This window comes from Falco cherrug, chromosome 4 (genome assembly GCF_023634085.1).
Source record: "Falco cherrug isolate bFalChe1 chromosome 4, bFalChe1.pri, whole genome shotgun sequence".
In the NCBI taxonomy this organism is placed as follows: domain Eukaryota; kingdom Metazoa; phylum Chordata; class Aves; order Falconiformes; family Falconidae; genus Falco; species Falco cherrug.
In genome coordinates this window covers 97,859,989-97,882,103 of record NC_073700.1, presented here as the reverse complement: position 1 = coordinate 97,882,103, position 22,115 = coordinate 97,859,989, and the positions used below count along the sequence as shown (strand labels likewise).

The following is a 22,115-nucleotide window of genomic DNA, read 5'->3' as shown; positions in this document are numbered from 1 at the left end:
CTGGTTTGCTCAAGTGTCCGCTGCCTCTGTCTTCCTGTCCTGTAGGTATATTTTACTCCCCCAGATTTTGCTGTTTGGCCCATGGGCATGGAATGCCTGTGAGCAGTAAAGACGGAGGCAGAGAAGGAAGGCACTGAGCTCCTGAGCCTTTCCTGTGTCCTTTGGCCCCACCTTGTTCAGCAGTGAACTCAGTTTTCTTCAGTTCTATTTTTATTACTGATATACCAACAGAAACTGTTGCTTTTTGAACCTTTCTGAATTTCAAATCAGTGTTCTTTTCTGCTAACCTAATACGCTGGCTCTAATGTGTTGTGGGTTTTGTTTGGGTTGGGTTCTTGTTTGGTTTTTTTTGGTTTTTTTGAGTCAATTTTACATCACTCTGTGCCTGCTACCAGAGCTGCTTTGTCCAGGCAGTGAGTGGCTCACAATGCTTAGTGAGTGATACAGAGGTGTGGTAGGGGAGCATGTGAATGACACTGTCCCCCTCCCCGCATCCTGCTGTGAAATAGCAGATAATAGAAATAGTTAAAATGAACAGTCTAGAATTTTTTAAGGTCTGACTTAAAACTAGTAAAGCACTGGATGTGAAAATCCTGAAGATACTGTCTAAATTTGTCTTCAGCGTGCTTAATGTTCTTTGACTGCAGCTTAAGATCTTAGCTGCTGTATTTCTTTGTTACCTTTGTAGCCTGTAATCAGCTATTTATTCAATAAATTTCCCTGCTCTAACAATTTATTACATGGAAGTAAGCTTTGCATTCTTAATTAGAAATTAAGAAATCACAATCAAATTTAATTAAATCATAAGTTTATTTTATTTGTCCTAAGCTAATTTAATTAAATTTTATATCAGTGTGTTTTCTGAGATGAATATTTGCATATGATCTTGGTATTAATGAAAATGGCAAACTAAATTTATGTAATAAATCCTGAATTACCACTGTGTTAAGTATATGCATTGTAAATACTTACTTGTAGCTTTTTATTGCCAGTTAAGAAGCTTTATTTGATGTATTTGATAAGGATTCAAGAAAATAAAACCAATTTATGTCATTCAGTACTGTTGTTTATATAGCTTTGAGTTTTGTAAGGTAAATTTGCTGTTCTTCAGTTTCATTATGAACTACTCTGGAGTTCTGCAAGATTCAGAGCAGAATTGCCCTCTGAAAAAGAACAGTAGAGCAGGAAGGAGTTTGAAATGTACGTGTGTCCCTTTTATTTGCTTATAAAGGAACACAGTGTTCAGAAAATGCAGGTAGTGTCATTTCCACATACCTTCTATGCCTCAGAATCTAACAGTGACAAAAGATTAAGTACAGGTGAAAGGGGTTTTAGGATGGTGGAGTAGGGGATTGGGACAGCCTTTTGTCTATAGTGGATCACAAGTTCAGATTTCCTGCACTTCAGTGTTGTTAACATGAGATAGAAGGTGATATTCAACTCAGACAAAGAAAAGGCATGTTCAATGATGTGTCAAAATAAGGAAATTGGTACACTCTTGTGTAAGTAAACGATAAGCCAAATTCTACATTTTTAGTCTTGGTATAACGTTGCAGTTTGTCAGAAGCCACGTAGTAAATATTACAATGTTTTCCAACAACCGTTTCCAACAGTGACACATAATGCCTGTTCCAGGCATCTATATTCTTGTCTGTGTTCAACTTTTAAATACTTGTGTGCAGTCTCTAAGATAGCAGGGTCCAGATTTCTACAGCTAAAGTGTTCTTACAGTTGCAGTGTTACGCAGTCATGAAAGATACCTTCTGTTTCTGTTTTTTCTGTTATTAAATAAGAAAGGTTATTATGTAATATTAAATGCCTAATGCTAATATGGCTACCCTTTTCCTTTCATTCATTTTACCCAGTTTATTCAAAATTCCTTTGCTAAAGTTACCCTTGTTTACTTCACCCCAAATGTGTCATCCTATCTCTTATTTGAATCTACTCATTGACTTTGCATATATATTTTTGCTTTTTGTTATCACATTTAAGATTCAACTCAATCTTAAATGAAATCGCAGTTTTAGTTTCTGCTTTACATTTGCCTCTTCTCAGACTTACGTTCCAGTCAATTCTCTTACCTTTCTGCTTCCACTGTTTTCTCCCTTATGTTTGCCCCTCCCTTCCTTCAGATCCTCCTTTTACACATTTTTTTCTGATACGTGCTTAGAACCGTTAATCTTTCCCATATCTAAACTACTTTTTGATATCTTTTATAATTTTTCTTGTCTGATTTGGTCTGGATTATGTTGCTTTGACGAAGTCCTTCACTGAAACTAGACGGTGAGGTCAGAAACTGTGTGCAAGCCTCCTTTTAAGTCTTCCTGTGTGAAAGCAGAGGAACCACTGAAAAAGCTTCCAGGAGCTCGGTATATGTCCATTTCTGCTTACAAATGTAAATATAAGGTACACAATTATGTACAATTTCAGTAATAATTTCACAGAACCTGGAAAAAACTATATATCGACAATACATTTGCATGGATAAATTAATATATACAGCTATAGCTAATTAGCTGTATCTGACTTTTAGAATGTGCATAATCCTCTCATTTTAAAGCATGGCACCTGGAGAATGTATCTGAATCAGTAAATGGGTAATGGGGTTACAAAGGATAATTTTCTGTCTCTTGGATGTGCAAGGTACTGTTTAAGCAAGATTTTTAATAAATTAGAGCTTGCCAGTGAACTATATAGTACACATTTCCCGCTTTCATATGGATTTCTTCCCTGATGAGGGAACAAGATACAAGTCTAATGGTTTTGGTTCTGAACTGATCAGAAATTTTAATAATAAAAGATAACTTTAAAAAATAATTACCAGTATTTAATATAAGGCAGTTGTTTTATAATGTATATTCTGAGCCAGAGCAGTTCATTTACAGTGAATTTAGAGGGGAGAGGAGAATTTGGAGGAGAGAATAAAATCATAACAATTTTCTCAGAGAGTATAGGACAGCCTATAGTATAAAAGTGATAGTCTGAATCATATGTATTCTTACTTTTATTTCTTCTTTAGGTATCAGTTTTCTAGTTTCTAGTTTACTGACAGGATTGCCTATAATATAAAAGTAAAGCTTTGAATCATACAGATTACCACCTCAATTTCTTCTTTAGACATCACGTTTTGTTAGGTTACTGACAGAATTGCCTGTGGTCTAATAGTAATGTTCTGAATCATACATGTTATCATTTTAATTTAGATACCAATTTTCTAGTCGACTGACAGAATTTTAAAACATTTTTCCACAAAAGGGATTTAAAATTTTTATTTCTGTATGTTCCTTCTTCTCTGTGCAGGCTTTATATTGCAAATTGTTACCAAGTCAAGATTTAATTCTTATAATCATGGATGCTTATGATGATAAAACTTTACTTCGTTACATTATGTTTGTAGTTTCTTTTTATTCTGTCTTTTTAGATTAAAGGAATAAGTGTATGGAGATTGATTTAGAATAATGATGGAATACAGTGTAACTTCCTGAATCTTTCAGCTTTTCAAATGTTTATCAGTATTAAGCTTTTACTGAAGTGTGTGTCTCTGTACACAGTGTAATATAAAAAGATCATAAAGTATGTTGCGTTAACCTTTAAATGAAACTATGCTATTTTTAGGTAGTATGTTGGTTAGCATAGTGACTGTGTATCATCAGTGCCTCCAAAACTTCTAGTGCACTGTTAAGTTCTTAACAATCAATAAAAATATCCAGTAGATTCAGTTATTTTAAAAAATGAAAGTAGATTTCTCGATGATGAAGATTTGTGCACGCGCACACACACACCCCCACACACACACCCAGTTGCAATGAAAGTCTTGATTAAAAGAAGTTCTCTTTTTTTAGTAGTTTACATGTATCTACCCTTTTGGTATTTGCTTTCTCACTCAGGGCTCATTTTCACTAAGCATCAATGACTTTTAACTGGAAACAGATACATATGCAAGTGTTCAACGTAACTGAAAATTAGAAGCTTTAAGTGCATTTTATAAAACCAGTTGAAATCTAAATCCAGTGAAAGTAGATGATGTGCTGCTTCTTGATACAGTTCTATTCATAGATTTAGATTTGATGCAATTCATGATATGGACAGAGGTTAAGCGTTACATGGAACGGTTTTACTCGTATCTTGAAGATTGGTTTCTGTTCACTAACATAGCTTATGTCCTGGTAACATGACAGAATGACTCCTTTAAGTAGAAGCCAAATACTAGTTAAAGTCACTCTTCCCTTCCAGACACCTAATTAGGCAGAAAATGGTACAAGTCTAGTTGCTTAGACAGTGCTCGGGAATAGATCCCAGAGGAGCTGAGATGGACAATCTCAGGGGACAGGAAATGGAATTTCTCTGACAGCCTCATTGAGTTTTGAGAGCACTGTGATGGTATACGACCTTTTTCTAGCCAAAGTAGCAGGACAATCTGGCACAGGGCATAACTCATCAGTAGCTGAAAGGAAATAAAGCACACCTTCAGGACCAAATTTTGTGAAGAAAAGCTGTCGTTGTGCCTGGAAATTTGTTAATGTTATAATAACTATTATCTGCTGCATAATGCTTTCATTATGATTTATTAATGGAAGTATAGTGCATTTATTGAGTGTTTCCGCCTGCTTAAGGTAGCAGTGGAGTCCCAGTTGGCATTCCTAGTAGTCACTTCATATATGAGAGATTTAACTTGACTATTAATAATTCAATTATTGATTCAATTTTAAATGCATATAGTCAGTTTAGTAAATCCATGTATTTTTACCTTAAATGTAGCAAAATAAAAAAAAGGACTTAAATTCAGAAGTATAATTCACAAAAACTGAATAAAAATTAAAATTATTTATAAGAGTTTTTTGAGAAAATTAATTTTGGTAAATATATATATGTATTTAGGTATAATAAATCAAAATGAAATGATATATTTCAGTAATAAAAGCTAAAATCAGAGAAGTCTAAATCGTCTTTGGTTTCATGGCTGTAAATGAGAAGGAATACCACAGAAACCAGTAGAGTTTTATAGAAGAGTGTAACTGGTTTAAATGGGAATTGACTTTGGTATTTCTTTTAAGTATTTGAGTAGAGCTGCAGTTCCTTGGGAGAACAGGAAGGATTAGCATGAAAATGATCAATGCAGATTTTTTTTAACAACTTTATACCAGAATTTTGAAATATTTCTACATCAGTGTCTATATTTTAGAATACCCAAGTCACCAGAAAGAAGAGTGGATATTGAATATATTTTTAATGAAGTATAAGTTCTCCCCTTCTGGAAGGCTTTTGTACTGCTTTTGAAAGGTTTCATTATCATTGCTCACAGTTGTTGGTAGTTCCAATTGTGAAGATAAATGTCAGAAATCCAAAGGTTAGTAGGATAATGTGGAGATTAGTTTAAGAAAGAAATCAATTAGATATTATGATGAATTATTTGTGAAGCCAGGCTATGAGGTAGACTTGACAAATTAAATTGGTTGTCCCTCTTATATTAAAATTCACTCTTGCTGAACTCAAGAATGCCATTTAAGACATTGTTGAAAGACTCCACTTATTCATAGTTAAAGATTGAGATAAGGTGAAGCAATGCACAGCCAAAAAGCCACCAGCAATGAATCTTCCAGTTCTGTTGAGGCAGACTCTGCTTTTAAGTGAAAGAATAAAAAAAAAAACCCAAAAAACCCACACCCAAAAAAACCCCACTAAAGAAAGGAGGTGAAGGGGAAAAGAGAGAGAAGTAGAGGCTCTGCTTTTAATTGGTCTGTGTTAAGTATAGCTTCCATTAGGGTCAGTAAGGGTTTCTTGAGAAAGAACTGCTGCCATGCATTGTTCATGATGTGCTGATGGCTCGTGACTATTCTTACCTGATGTTTTTTATTTCATGGAGACATTGTAGGATGAATAGTATTATGTAGATGTTAAAGCTACATGTACAGTGTCTTTCCACAAATTTGCAGATGAAATTATTTGATTAGTATTAAAAATATGAAAGATTGAGAATCCCTTACAGAAATTTAGGAGTTGATTGGATCCAGTGTTTTTTCTTAAACTTTTGTCAGGTTTGTCTGCTTCAGAACAGTAAGAGAAGGGAGTTACGGAATAACTTGACTTGCAAGAAGGCTGTTTCTTTATCCCAGGGGATTGTTGGCTCTTCTGAATAAAGAGGGTTTGATGTAATCAGTTTTATTTTTCCTAATGTAACTTTATCTCATAATCTTGCTATTCAGAGCCAGTTGTGGTGATGAATTTTGATACACATTGATTCTTTCATGCATAAAACACTGATCATGGAACACCTCTAATATAACAAAACCATTTTGGTTTTGAGTGACTGCATTTAATTTGGTGTGATCATTTGGAGCTGAAAGATTTTGTCTTAAATTATACATGTAGTAAATTGTCTTTGCAGTAGAAGACAAAGTGGGGAGAAGTAGAATCCGTAAGGATAAATTGTCACAAGGTGAGGTTTCCAATAAAATGCCTTTGTCAAGTATCAAGTGAAACCAAGAAACCACACTAAGACAATATACATGGAATAAAACATGGACATAGATAATAGTTTAAAAAGAAATTGGAAACATTAGAAGAACTTGCATATGAGTTTTCCTTTCCTCTCCTTTCTATAGGAAGACCGAGTAGTGAACCATTTGGCAGCAAAGATAATTGAAAACGTTTGCACTACTCTCTCTTGCCATGCACAAGGATTTATTACAGGAGAAATTGGACCTGTCTTGTGGTACCTTTTTACACATTCTACAGTAGATTCCTTGAAGATAACCACTGTTTCGGTAAGGAATTTCCTTTTGTGATATAGAAATGTTTTGGCATTTATTTTGAAAAGCATTCTGAATTGAAACTGAAAAGTTTTTGAGCATGTTTTCTGTAAGTATTTGTATTTATATTTCAGATTACTCTAAAATATATTTATAATTTTTTTGAAATTGAAAAGTCTTACAGTCCAGAGCTTATGGAAAGTTGCAGAATCACAGAACTGTCAGGGTTGGAAGGGACCTTGGGAGGTCATATAGCCCAACCCCTTGCTAAAGCAGGTTCACCTAGAGCAGGCTGCACAGAATCACATGCAGGTGGGTTTTGAATGTCTCCAGAGAAGGAGACTCCACAACCTGTCTGGACAGCCTGTTCCTTGTGATTCATTGTTTTCTGGAACATCTGTTTTCTTGTGCTGGTGATCATGATTTATGTTTGAAACATTTAATCCTTTGAAGAATCAATTCAATTCTTGCAAACTTGAAATTTCTTTTTTGTTTGATGTTTTACATGACAGGTGTTTATTCTTATCACAGACTTGCTTGGAAGACATATTTGAAATCTTCATGTTACTTACTGTAAAATTGTCAGGGCTGGTCTTTTCCCTGAGTTTGTAAGTTAATATAGGATGATAACAAGAGAATCAGAGCTATAACATGCAAGCAAAAGGTTTGGAACAAAAAGATTTGTAAGCCAGAAAATATTTAGCAGGGCTGTGAGTTTAACTGTATCTCTTGTTGACAAAACAAAAGCCTTATCCACCAATACAGGTAATATTTTAGAACTGAACAAGTTGACTTACTTTAAATGAAGTGTGATAACTGGATGCTCATTTCCTGAGTAGAGCTCAGGCTCACTAATGAGTTTACTGTTGGCTTCCCAGATGGAAAATGGTAATGTTGCTGCAGCACATCTAGCACTGAGGTAATAAAAGAGTGAGAATTAAAAACACAGCACAAGTGTGGCTGAAGAGATAAATGGTGGAATAAAATTATAATTTAAAAAAATAGGTATTTATTAAGCATTTACTTCAGTGTGTATTTGTGGCAGAGTCTTGCCTGGGAAATAAACTGCTCTAATACTGGGGAAATATCCTGACCTTTTTGAACAGTAAACTTATTTAGTAAAATACATGTTACAGAAGCCTTTGTTCTGTGGCACCTCCCAGTCTTTGTAAAAACTTAGTCTCAGAACTTTTTATGGATAGAGAACTGTCAGTCTCTAAAAATGTAAAATATATGTGTAACCTTCATGGAGGGCATTTATTAAGTCTGCTAGGGCATTTATTAAGCCTTCCTTTGAGTCTGGCTAGTAGGCTGCTTTTTCAGAAGAGTTCTTTTTGAGTCTTTAGCCATTTGATCTGTGAATTTTATGCTTACATCATGACTGCATATATGGAAAAAGACAAGATTAGGGTTATGACTTCCCTTACTTATTGAATATTTTAAAAAGTCTGCTCAGTCCTCTCTTCTCCTACTGCTTTTGCCATAACGGATGTTTTGTATCTTGTGCTTTCAGTTCTTGCCAATCATTAGACTGGTGTTGTGGTTTAGCCCCAGCCAACTGCTAAGTGCCACACAGCTGCTTGCTCACTCCTCCCACATGGGTATGAGGGAGAGAATTAGAAGAGTAAAAATTCACAGGTTTGAGACAGACAGTTTAATAGGTAAAGCAGAAGCCGTGCATGCAAGCAAAGCAAAACAAGGAATTCATTCACCACTTCCCATCAGCAGGCAGGTGTTCAGCCATCTCCAAAGCAGGGCTCCGTCACGCATAATGGTCACCTGGGAAGACAAATGCCACAACTCCAAACATCCTCCCCTTCCTTCTTCCCCCAGCTTTATCTTGCTGAGCATGATGTCATATGGTATGGAATATCCCTTTGGCTAGTTTGGCCAGCTGTCCTAGCTATGTCCCCTCCCAGTTTCTTGTGCCCTCCAGCCCTCTTGCTAGCAGGGCCTAAGAAACTGAGAAGTCCTTAGTATAAATGTTAGCAACAACTAAAAACATCAGTATGTTATCAACATTATTCTCACACCAAATCCAAAACACAACACTATACCAGCTATTAAGAAAAAATTAACTCTGTTCCAGCCGAAACCAGGAGAACCGGGCAGTTGTTGTTTGCTGCTAGATGATAGATCTTTATTTTTATATCTTTCAACTTGTCCTGAAGTTTTCCTCCTGTTTGTCTGCTATCCACTTGGAGAGCTTTGCTTTGATGTCTACCATACTCTTGCTTCCTACACCAGACTTCTGAGCTGCTCCATTTGTAGGGGCCGGCTGGACAGTTAATGCCTGTTTTGTGTGCCACAGTGAGCAGCATATCCCAGAGGAAGTCTGAACTACATTCAGACATTGAGCAAAGAGAGATCACCAGAGGAAATGTCAGTGGGATATTTTTTTTAAATCCTCTTGAAAAGTCAATTTCTTCTTGGACAATATAGTATGCTTGAGTAAGGCAAGAGCTTTTTTTTTCTCTGCTCAGTAAGATACGAAAGTTAGACTTTTGATTCTTATGAATGCACTTGTCAGTGCAGACTCACTATAGCTTTTTGTAGCAGAAGGCTCACAGGTTGGTATCATCAGTGCCACGTTTTACACAGTTTGTCCTTAGATGAGGTTTCTAGTGACTGTAAGAAGAGAGGGTTGTTGTTTGTCCCTCTGTATCCTCACCCTCTTTTGAGATCCCAGATCATTTGATCTCACCAAAGCTGTAAGGTTGAGGTGAACAACTGAGAAATCTTTTCTTTTTCATAGTATTTATGAGATGGGTAGCTAGCATCTCTTAAGCACTACTGGAGTTGCCTTTTTTTCCATAGTATCTGATGAGAAGAAAATCTTTATGCATCTTGTCTGCAAGGTAGGAAAAAGATGTTTAAGAGGAAGCCAAAACCTGAAGAGCTTGTTGTAGTCTGGTTTACATTTTTTTTTCTTTCTTCCTTTTTATATCCATGGACAGCTACCAGGACTTACTAGTCAATGAGGCTTTTCTAATTGCCCAGTTCAGTCAGTGTTGGCATTTGTGTGGCCTTCTCTAAAGGAGATTGAAAGTATCACAGATCTTGAGTTCCTCAGTTCCTTCACCTCTTGTTGCTGCAGGTGTCATAGAGCAACCTGATCTCTGTGGGCTTCTTGCTCACCCAGGGACATTAAATGTAATTAATTAAATGGTAAATTAAATTAATTAAATGGTAACCATATTAATACTGTAGTTCAAAACTGATTCATCTGGCACTCCTGGGCTGGCACTCATAAGGCTTGCAATGATACTAGTTTTGCCAAGCTCTTCCCTCCTGATTTTTTTTTCCCTTCCCTTTATAATGCAATTCAGAGACATTAGTTGTTAAAGCTTAGCAGTCCTCAAGAACACTCTAGAAGCCCTCTTACAGATGACGTGTTTAGGACAAAGCAGTATGTTTTAGGAGATCACGATAGCTGCAATTACCAGAGTTCCCTAGAGAAACTCAGCTGATTTGTGGGACATCCTTTCAACAGCAGTTGTCAATCTTAAGTAAGAAATGCCTTTTTATCATTCTATTAACTTTTTGTCCTCAAAGTTCCTTAGCAGTGCATGCTTTAATGTTGAGGCCAGCATTTTGAAGAGATGACCAAGTTTGTGTGTGCACACCGAGTTCTGCTGAGGCAAAATATTCTTCAACATCTTGTGCAAATCTGCAGTATAAATGTACTTATGGACAATATAAGCAAAAACCCCCCTATTCCCAACTAACATTTTTTTCCTGTGAAGGCAGTAGGCTTACTGGAGATCATACCTTTCCTTTAGGTATTTACTGAGGTTTTAGTTATGCTGGAGGGTAGGGCTTGCTCCAGACTGATATATTGGAGAGCTCTGAGGGAAAGCAGCAGTAAAGGGGAACTGCAAGAGTGAGACTTTCACTCTTCTACATCCTTGGTCCAGCTCCTTTGGTTTTACTGGTCTTCATGGAAATTATTGCTATCCATGTAGCTAGTTCCATCTCTTTCTTCCAGACAGATAGTTTGACACAAGTATGTTTGGGTCTAAATGTGTTCTTGGTTTTTCCCCTGCACTGTTTTGGGGATTGTGTCGTTTGTCAAAAGCCTGAGGTTGAATTGTTTTATACTGCATATGAAGTGAATTGGACAAGGAAGCTTCTGAAGTAGGATACACTAAGGTGGTACTTTAGTCCTGTTGCTCCTTTGTAGTGAAACACTAAAGTATCAGGAGGGTGAACTTATTTGTTGGATTTATTACTCAATGTCTGATACAAATCATGGTTATGTATAAATACTGTTGGGGTATTTGGGTATATAATCTTAATTTTGGAAAAAAATTATCAATGAACATTGAAATCTAGCACAGGCAGATCTTTTACCAACTGAAGTTCAGAGAGATTTCAGTGACGTACTAATTTTTAAAGGAAAGTACTAACGTATTCTCCAGCTATATTGTACAATTTCTACATTCATGAAATTGTTGCTATAGGTATGTAGGCATTTTTATTCTGCATGACCACATATATTGAGATCATCAGTGTCCTATTGTATGTTATTATGCAGACATTTCTGCTTTGTTTGAATGTATCCTGAAGAATTTATTCTTGACTGACATCTATATTAACATGTAAAAATATATTTCTGTTCAGAAATACATGTATCATGTCTTTACCTAGAGCTAGCAGTCTTCCTGCAAAGTATATTAGCAGTAAGGCACTATGGAATTTTACTTATGGTTATTTCAATCAATAATAAAAATACATCAAGATGATTCTCTATCTTCATTCTCTGGAGTCACAAAATGACACTTTACCTTGTCCTGTCTGTCAGAGGTGGCAAATGGGGACTGTGTCTCAGTATTTGTGCTCACTTTGGAGTCCAACATGCCTCAGGTAAATATCACAAATTTTGCCTGCAGGAAAGCTGTATCTTTTTATCATTTTGCTAGACTCAGAGAAAAAGTAATTCTGTAAGATGTCAAAGTGACATTCTGACAAGCTCAGCAGCAAGAAGAATATTTTCTTTCTAGTACACTGAACATGTTAATTTTTTTTTTTAAATAATTCTTGATTTTGTTTCTAAGAGATGTCTTTTTCTGCTGGGGTAGGAGTAACAAGGCATAAGCCACTTAAGTGGAAACTAATTTGGGAAAGCTCACCACAATCTTTTGGGGGTATGTTTTTGTTTTATTTTGTGTTTTTTATATATTTTATTTATAAAATAATTGGTGCTGAATAGTTACTTTCAGAGACTTGGATATTGCAGATACATTAAAGCGTTCATTCTCAGACTTGAGAGAGTCATGTTGTCCAGCCAACATATGGCATGTAAGACCGAACAGCAACAGATAGGGCATAGATGATCATAGAATTGTAGATTATCTCACGCTGGAAGGGACTGATAAGGATCATGATGCTAGGGTTGGAGCTGCTGGGAGAAAAGGTGCTGGTTAAGGCTGCGCAGAGAGCAAGGGCAGAGAAGCCAATTCCAGGAGAATCTCCTGGAATTCCAGGATCACTCTCATGGTGATGATAATTTCCTGTTCCAATAATGCTGCTGAGAGATAATGGTGTGAGCTCTAGTCTTACCTCTTCTCATCGTTGATTCTCAATTCTTGCTCCACCACGTTTTGACTTACCTCCATCTGTTCTCTCCAGATGCTGGATCTACTGAAGTGATTTAGGATATTTAGTCTTTTATCCTCCATTAAACTCCATCATCTGCTTTTCTGCTGAAGGGTTGGTTTCACTCATACGGCAGAGCACCCTGTGACATACCAGCTAATGGGAGTTTAAAGCTTCTCCCCTTGGCGGTTGGTGAGCTGGAGCATTCCTGCGGTCTCCAAAGCTGCCATATGATCCCAGAAGACAGCCATGTCTTTCCCGTCAGATTTGCCTGAAGGTCATCTGATGGCCTGTGGCTATGGTCACCCTTGTTTGACAAGGTCTGTAGCAGAGAGCTAAGGCATTGGCAAGTCTGCATACACCCCCTTAGCACACCAGGTTCCATGTTGCTTTGACACAGTCTGTCCCTAGGTCCCAGCAGTTCACTGTTAATACGACCCTCGAGGATAAGCTTAGTGAATGCGCATACCTCCTGCCCACTCATGTTGAGGGCTAGAGGTGAGGGGCTGGATTGCATCCTTGGGGAAATAGAGCATGCTGTACTAAGAAACTGAGATTGATAGTCTATGTTTTAAAAGTGGGGGTGGGGGGAAAGAGGAAAAATAAAAGGCTGCAATCGATCTGGTTCCTGGACCAGAAAGTACATGGAAGAACAAGATCAGAGTAGATGAACGACATCAATAAAATATCTGTTTAAAAATAATAAGTTATTGATTTATTGTCTTATATGCCTTTTTATTTTTTTAGCATGTTTTGAGTAATGTTTCTGAGGGCACTGGTGAGCTGGGTAGTTTCTGAGGTTCTTACATGGGAAACTTCTCTGATGATAGTATTCTGTGGGTGTAATTGACTATAGTTTCTCTTAAATGTGACCTCGCTATTGAATGCATACCAAGTAAGTAGCAATTTCTAAATATAGCTGGTGTGAATAGAACAAAGCAGTAGTAATATTGCCTACTTTACACAGAACAAAAGTCGCCTTCAAAGTTTTTCTCTAAAACCAATTCGTATTTTCACGTGAATCAAATAATTGACGTAATCTGCTTTCGTATCGTAACACTACATTCGGGCCAAAGAAAATGAATTTTTAAATGTCTGAAGAGTCTTATTTTCTTTATCTGGAGAGAACAAAAGCAGTTACAGTATCTTGAAGGTTGCATTTCCAGAGGTACCAAAAGGAAAAGCTGTGCTGACTTGGAGATGAATCCACCCTCGAGGTTGTTTGGTAATGTTTGTTATGAAACTGCCAATACTGAACACATTTGTGGTCACTTCACCAGAGCGCAGTCAGCATCTGCATTTTCTGTTACAACTGTATTAATCACGGATATTTCTAAATCAACCATTTGGAGAATAATTTGCATGTTTACTACAGTAAACACAGTTCCTTAACAAGTATCTACATCTAGAGTATTATCTTGATCTAAAGATAGTCTTCAGATAGTGATCTACTATATATCAGATTATAGTCCATGAGCAGAAATAGAGGGGAAAGATGCCCATCTCTATGGGGGACAAGAATTTCTGTGCTGTGTGCCACCTCTATTTTCTGCTGCCTGTGGTCTTTTCTAATACAGTGTTACCTGATGCTGCCTCCATCCTGTGCTTGACAAAAGACTCTGTCATGGACTATGCTGCTCCATTGTTATTGTTCTCTAGAGGGAAAGAGTAATATGACTTGGTGTACCAAATATTTCAATTTCAGCTGCATGGAGTGTATAGCAACATATTTAGAATAATTCCAGGTCTCTAAAAATAAAGTAGCCTTTCCTCCTAATAGTTGTTTTATGAATTAAACTATTAATTTTCTATATTCCTAAACTATTGGAAAAGTCATCACCTGTTTTTATTCCTATTGTTTTTCCTGAGATGATAATTCCATTAAATAATGATGGTTTGGTGTGTTTGGTTTTTTTTTTCTTCACTTTTGTAGGCTTTGTGCAGAATTACTCGTTACTCACCTAATGCTTTCCAGAGTGTTATTGAAAAAGTGGGATTAACAGCTGTACTGAATTCCTTGGCAAATGGAATATGCAAAATTCAGCAGTACATGCTAACCATGTTTTCAGCAATGTTGTCATGTGGGATTCATCTACAGAGACTGATTCAAGAAAAGGTTTGATTTCGTATTAGTAATATTCATTGGCATTGAATTTCACTAATGGAAAGTTAAAGTTGGCTCTGGTAGTGTTTTTGTGTTTTCAAAATAACTCAATGACAAGTATCTGAAAAGCAGGAAATGAGGAATGTGTTTATGTTGTTTTTATTTGCTTAAAATCTAAATAACAAGGTGTGTAGTTTTTCTTTCTTTCTCCCAGATCTTCAAGAGATGGTACTAATGGGTATATAAATTGCTGCTGCAGCTAGAATTCAATCAATTCGGAAAACTCTAGCCTGACTATAACTGATAATGGCCCTAAGGAAAAACAATAAGGAATGCATGAGGACAGCTATTTGACATAACTGTCTTAGACATTTAAAAGAGAAAATAATGAGTGTCCTGATTGGATCTAAAGCTGTACTTTTTGCTCTCCTTAAAGGACCTTAGGCCAATTTGTAAGTGAAATGTCTTGCAGAAATTAGCATTTTAATAACTTATGGTTTTATTTTTAGTGTCATTGAATAAAACTACTGGTCCTGATTTATGTCTAATATAATTTTAGGAAGAGGTGATGAAGAGCTTTCTATTTTGATTACCAAATTATTACATGCTTAGAGAAATGGTGTTTATTTTTTTGGCAGTAAGTCTGCACAATTCATAAATGAAAGTAATCCCTCTCTGCTTAGAAAGGATAAAAATCACAAGGAAAACGGGAACTCTAGCTTATGTTTTCATCAGATACTCTCTTGTAATGTATGTTGTAACCTGACGGTCATCTTGACTGTAACAATCTGTTTAGGCTTTAGTTGGGAGAGATCAATTTGGTTTCTCTACACATTGTTTTTAGAACAATGTTTAAATTAAAAAGTAATCCACTGTTTTCCACCCATCACTTCTTGCAGCCTGAAATCACTCATTCTCTTACTAAAAGTTGTTTCTGTGCCTTGTCAGAATTGCCAGTGTGTTTTTGTAAATGTTTGTCAGCTGTTCTTAAGCTTTCCAGAGATTCCACTACTACAGCACTAACAGGTGGCAAATTGCCCCATAATGTCACAGTTTCTGATAGCGCACATTACTGTCAGTTGGTGGCGTAATCAGAGAAGTATATTCAAAAAATGCTGACTTGAATATTCAGTGAAATGATGCAACGTGTAACAAGCATATGGCTACAGCATGATGTTTTCTGTGAAGTTTGTACAAGATTTATATGGTTAAAAGGACTCTTTCTGATACTGAAATTCTCCTACTTATAGGAAAACAGGAAGTATTTTGTTGGCATGCAGTATGGGAACAGCTGACACTTTGTGGGTTTAAAATTGCTTTGTAATCATTAATGAATTGTCATAGGTGTTTTTTGAACAAGTGTTGCAATTTTGCAGATTAGAACATGTAGACATTCTTTTGTCTAATAATACAAGTGTGAATAGTACCCAAAGCTGTAACTGAAAAGACATTGTACTTTAAAAATTGGTAGAGGGTCTAGTTTTACTGCATGTGCCCAGATGTGGTAACTGTATCTGCCTTACAGCTCAGATAAATCTGTATCTCATAGAATGTCTATTTTGCTCAAATCAGATAGCAGGATTTTAGAAGAAAAACTAGATTTCCATTTTTCTTGAATAGGATCTAAAACCAGAATCCTGCTCCTGAATTGAACTGCCAGGTACTATCATGTTAGCTGGAGTAATAACATTGTATTGCTGAAAAGTGAATTTAATAATCTATACATTTTTCAATAGTCCATGAGCATGACACAGAAGTGCACCTTAATGAGAGAAGGGAAAAGAATAAACAAGTGGGTAGTGTTGGCCTACAAAGTGTTTTGCTTTCTGTAGTACTCTTGTATACAGCAGCCTAAGAGGCAGAACCTCAGTGTTACACAGAAGGTAGTGATAAAGTTGTGACTAACTTTTTAATACAGCTGCAAACCAACGTATTAAAAGACGCTTAAAGATATAAATTCCAGGTGGAGATCGTTTAGCTTTGTATACATTACCTGGAATCTCTCTTAGCTTACAGACTTAAGGCTGCCCTTGTTTTCTGCTCCCTTCAAGAACAGTGATAAAACCAGTTATGAAATAGAAGCCAGAAGACGAAGAAGTGCAATTCTGTGGTCAGCTACGCTAGTGTAAATCTTCAGAGAACTACAGTAGCTAAAAGGGACTGTGTTTGTCCCTCTCTTGACACAGAGCCTTTCTGTTTCGGTTTCTTGGAAACAAAAAAAGCCAAAATTGTATTTTTAAAATAAGCATAGAAAAAGAACTAAAAATCAAAAATCTTTGGTGGACTATAGCAGTAGACCAAAAAATAATAAATTGCCAATTACTTTCATCTAGCTGTCAAGATTTACCTTTGAATGAGTAAAAACCAGTCACATAACTTTTTGAATGTGGTTAGGTTCTTCAGAGGTCAGATAATGGGATGGGGTATTTTTTGTTTGTTTTTTCTGAAGTACTGGTAAGTAAAATTCTTCAGATAGTTACAGCAATACATTGTCACAATGGCATTGTTTCTTTATTTCCCTACACCATTGGCCATACTGTCTTTTTATCTTGGTCCTGTCCAATTATGACGCTGGAAAAAAGCATTATACATGTGTTATAAACATTGTCCTCATATTTCAGTTAGTTTTTTTCAGTTCTGTGTCTTTTACCTGATTGTGGACAAAGACCTACCTTTGGTGTTGATGGTTTCATCAATATCAGTATGAATTAATAAAAAGATATAAATACCTTTAACAAAGTCTTTGTAACTCTTACAATATGGAGGCATTTGCAATGTGTAGAGAGTTTGAAAACATGCAACAATACAACAAATGCTCACTATCACAACTTCAGTTCTTGCATAGTGAAATCGTGGTCTGACTGTTTTCCCCTTGTGTAGCCAATTCAAAAACATCATTGCTTTTTGTGATTTGTTTTAAACTTGCTTTGCAGTATCACTAAGTGTCCAATATAAAATAATGATCTTGTTGGAATCGACAGTGCATTCACTCGCAATGAAAAGAGTGTCCTTACCCTGCAGAGTCTCCATGGATACATCAAACAGTTGCAGGAGAAGAAAGAACAATGTAACAGTGAAATTATTAATAATTAATGTATCAGATGGTATTTCAGCCATTTTTAGCTTTTCTGATCTATTGAGTCCTGCAGGTCAGCAAAGATGTGCTTCAGATTTTCTTTGGATAAACTTTTGCTGTTTTGCAGTTCTCAAACCTGCCAGGAAAGCAAATTCCAAAATGTCACATCTATTTCTTAAGCTAGATTATTAGAACATTCCCGGATGCACCTAATGTAACTGATTTTATTTGACAGCTTTGTCATACCCCATGGTAACCCCCACATGTAGCACTGAAATATTCTTGCTTTCGAGACAATGAGGACTAAAAATAGTCAGATGTGTTTTGGTTTGTAGTTGCAAGTGTCTGGTGTTCCTGTACTTACTCTATTGAATCCATTTATGTTAGCAGGCAGTGTTGCATTATATAATACTCTTTCACCAACTCTGAGGCTTTACAGGGTTTCCTAACGTAAAAACTTCTTTTGGTTGTTCTGTAGTTTCATTTAAAAAAAAACAAACACCAAACCCCCCATAAACCCCCATTTTATTAAAATGTCAACCTTTGCTTTTAGTAGATTATAACTTAAGAACTTTACTGCTGCAGGTTCATACTGGAGAAGCTACAAGTCATGCTCCATGAATTGTTGAAGTGTTTAAAGCAGTAAACTTTATACAGCTTATGTATACTAACTGCAAGACTGAGGAACTCTTCTGTTTACGAAAGAAATTACAGAAATACAACAAAACAGTTCTGGAATAATTAATAGCAGTTTGTTTCTCTGTGATTTCTGTCGTTACTGCCTATGATAACTGCTTTTGAAGACAGTGTTAGAATGATACCAGATCAAAATCTGATGGTTTGTTGGCCAGCTTTTACACTCCTGTTCCATTTCCAGACTCTGTAAAGAGGTATAGTTAATTGTTGCAAAGGCTGTCTCTAATAAATTACATTCAGTGATGATTTTCACTTTTATGACAATGAAGTTCCTGCTTTTGCTGACAGAATAACTGAAAGGCAATTTGAATAATATTTGGTATGTTAAAGGTATGTTAAATGCACATCACACAGCAGGATTTTAAACTTCTTTATTTCTGATTTTTTTTTGTTCTTTTGTTGTTGTTTTTTTTTTATTTTGGGTTGGTTTTGTGGTGGTTTTTTTTGAGAGGGAGAGAGATTTGAAGTAGGGTTTGTGTTTTCAGAACAAGGCATTCTGATCAAAAGCTGATCCAAAAATACCTGCCGACAAGGTCATCTTTGAAGGTGGAGGCTTGGCTTTTTTTGTGGGTTGGGTTGGTTTGGCTTTTTACCAAATAGTCCAATTGATTGTTGTAGAAGATAACAGGTGTGTAGTGGACATTTGTACTCCTCAGAGGTAGAGGATACTCCATATGGGGGAGGTTGTCCTTTTTTTATTTCTTTTTTTCTCCTTTGGTTCTTCAGGAGTTACAACATGTATCATTGGACAGAGCATAAATGATCCTCATCTTATGCTTTTTACAACTCATAATACTTGATTCTGTTCTTCATAATATGAGAACTCTTTTTCCTTTTGATGATTTTCAGCTTTATTCTCTTGAAAGCTGAGGCAGTACAGATGAAACTCGCATCTTTCCACATGTCAGGCCACATTCCAGAAACAAGAGAAGAAAATCCTTAAAATATACAGGGCAAAATAGAGAGAAAGAAAGAAGAAAGCTGTGATTTCAGAATCCAGTCAGCTAAGCATTGTTAAATTTCTACATGGAAATATTTGTGGTTATTGTGTATTTATCACTACCCTTATTAAACTTTTAAAATTATTCTTTCATTTGTATTTACAGGAAGGAAGAAGTTAACAAGGATCTTAGCATCTTATAAATTGACTTTATTATAGGGCTGGAGAATGATTATAGGATTAGGAAAGTTATGGCTCCTTACTGCTTGTGGTTTATCCTAGTTCTTTCTTTCCAAGTCCTTATTTGGGTTGTTCCTAGAAAAGATGTTATTAACATTATGAACCCAAAATAAAATCAGTTTAGATAAGAACAATCAGAGAAGGTAGAAGCAGTGTTGCCATCTATTTAGAGCATTTGTTGTATAATTTAGTGTCTGATGTAGACATGGTTGTGTCCAACAAAGGTGTTGGTTTTAATCTTCCTACATATATAGGAATTAATAGGCAAACAATCATGTTTGTGCTGAAATATTTATGTATTCTGAAAATCCTTCAGTCTCCTTTTAAAATAAATATATTAAAGTATCCTACATTTATCCTTAAGGTAAGACATTTTAAAATAAAAGTTTTTTCATATTTTGTAGTTAATCTTGTATAATTTTGGACACAGTACATTAGATAGATAGTCCTTACTTGTTGCAGCTTTTGAGAAGATGTACAAAGCAGCCTTGGACTGGGCCAGTCTGTCTTGAATAGAATTTATTTAGTATGTTTTCTGGATATTTTTTTTTTTTTTGCCATGAGTGACATGAAAAATACCTTAGGAATATAGAATGCACATGCACATGAAAATGAGCAATTTTAAAATGTATACAGTGTTAAAATACAGTGCAAATAACCTTTTTCCATAAAATAAAATTAATGTATTTGTGTTTATTTCCACCAAGGATTTTGTGACTACCATTACTCGTTTACTTGAAAGTCCTTCAACTTTTATTCGAGCAAAAGCCTTTCTGGTCCTTCTACAAGTTTTAATTAATAACAGGGAGATGTTGCTACTCAGTTGTCAAGCAAGGTAAGGTGACAATGGAAGATAATTGGAGATTTAATGGTTATTTTTAAAGTTGTACCTGAATTACTTTAAAATGTGTTGTATTTTTGAGCCAGTGTTTTAGGAGTGACCTAATTTCTGTGCAATATGAATCCTTTTATTCATGAGGATATCAAGAAAAGAACATTCTCTTTTGTCTGGGGTCATCAGGTGATGATTACTCACAAGGGGAAAACGCTGTCTTACAGGGAGACTGTCTTTTAAAGTAACTTGTGATCCCAGTGAGCCATTAGCAAGGAGCAGATTTTGCTTTGGGTAGGGCAAAACAAATACTGCAACAGTGAGTTGTTGGTATAGTGGGAAAGTAAAATAAAAAGGTCTGTCATATACCTTCCTTATTTTGGGGTGTGGTATAATCCATAGTTTTTTCACTATAGACACATAAAATAGTATTTCTCGGCTCTATATGTTGTTTATTTTTTTCTATGTTTTAAAATACTTTGCAAGAAATGATTGCACTAAAATTATATTTGACTTACGGTGGAATAGTTATTTGAATTTTGGATCTTCTGATAGCACAAAAATAGTCCCATATCAGACATGAGGAAATTAGACTGTGTTAGAATGTAAATTGTCTCCAGGTGTTGGGGTGATTGGAGAAGTAAGATGAAAGAAATTTTATTTGGATTTGTATTTTCTACTGTTCATTATGAAGAACAGCAAAATGTAGTGTCAACCCAGTTTTAATGGTATTGGGATAAAGCAGGTTTGGAACTGAAAGTAAAAAAGAATGAGGCTTAAGGATAGCTGTAAATCTAATTGCATTTACAGCAAATATAACTTCATATCGTATATTGATGTTTGAGAAGAATTAAGATGTATGCATTGGATCTAGAGGGCTGGATTGGAAGGAGCAGGTGAGTTATGCCATGAAGCGTTGTGAGAGGATGTCTTGTGGGATGCTGTTGTTATATACCCCTCCACTCACAAATCTGTAGGTATCCCAATTTCTGTAGATCACAGAGAATAAGTACTGAATCCAAGTTTCTTTTTCATGTGTATCTTTTTATACTTCCAGAAATGTTTTATCAGGTGATGTGTTCTGGTTAGTGTAAAATGTCTCTAATGATTCGTTAGTGACTTTTTGAGAGGTGAGATTTTTAATGACTGCTGCTATTCATATGCTTGTTATAGTACGTAGGGCTGAGCTGCGTGTTTGAAGAAATGTCTGAGAGAAGCCCTGTACTGACAGTTACAATTTGTTTATTTATACCTAGGGTATTATGAGAACAGCTTTAATTTTTATCAACAATTTGGTCTCTTCTATTTATAATGCTTTGTAATGTGTAGCCTTTCTGAAGAGAATGTGTTGTGAATTTGGGATGTTATTTTGTATTGTGAATTTTGGCTTTATCCTGCTGTTTTATCGTGATGCTCCAGACGGAGCTGATTAGGGACCAATACATAACATAACACATTAGGCAAAAAACAGGCAAGCCTTTTAGTAGCTTTATTGAATTGTTAAACTGTTTTTCTTAATTTGTTATGTTTTCTTCATAAATGTTCTTCAGTGACCAGAATATCTCTTGACAGGATAGATCATCTAGACTAAAACTTTTCTCTTGCATCGAGAAGGTGAGATGGCTACAGTAGCACGAGAGAGGATAAATGACTCATAGTATGTGGAGACAGCTATTTTCATAATATCCTGAACTCTGGAAAAATTTTATTAAGCCCAGTAGAGATAATGGGTATTCTTTGGCTTATACTGTTGAATTCCTATTGGAGTATTTTAGTTAAATGTCTCCAGTTCTGTGACAGAAAAGTTACTTCAAAATTAAGACTTATAAATTCAAAGTTGCTAGTACAGTAAGCAGTTATCAATTGGATGACTATTGAAA

At 35.8% G+C, this 22,115-nt stretch overlaps 1 protein-coding gene across 3 annotated transcripts in view; it reads left to right on the top strand.

The window, feature by feature from the left end:
- ULK4 (unc-51 like kinase 4) overlaps positions 1 to 22,115 on the top strand; it is a 249,705-nt gene that overhangs the window by 58,673 nt on the left and 168,917 nt on the right. For all 3 annotated transcript variants that reach the window (XM_055707054.1, XM_055707052.1, XM_055707053.1), the window contains exons 20-22: positions 6,603 to 6,764; positions 14,281 to 14,463; positions 20,111 to 20,238. In XM_055707054.1, the coding sequence (XP_055563029.1) occupies positions 6,603 to 6,764; positions 14,281 to 14,463; positions 20,111 to 20,238 (473 nt within the window). The remainder of the gene's footprint in view (positions 1 to 6,602; positions 6,765 to 14,280; positions 14,464 to 20,110; positions 20,239 to 22,115) is intronic.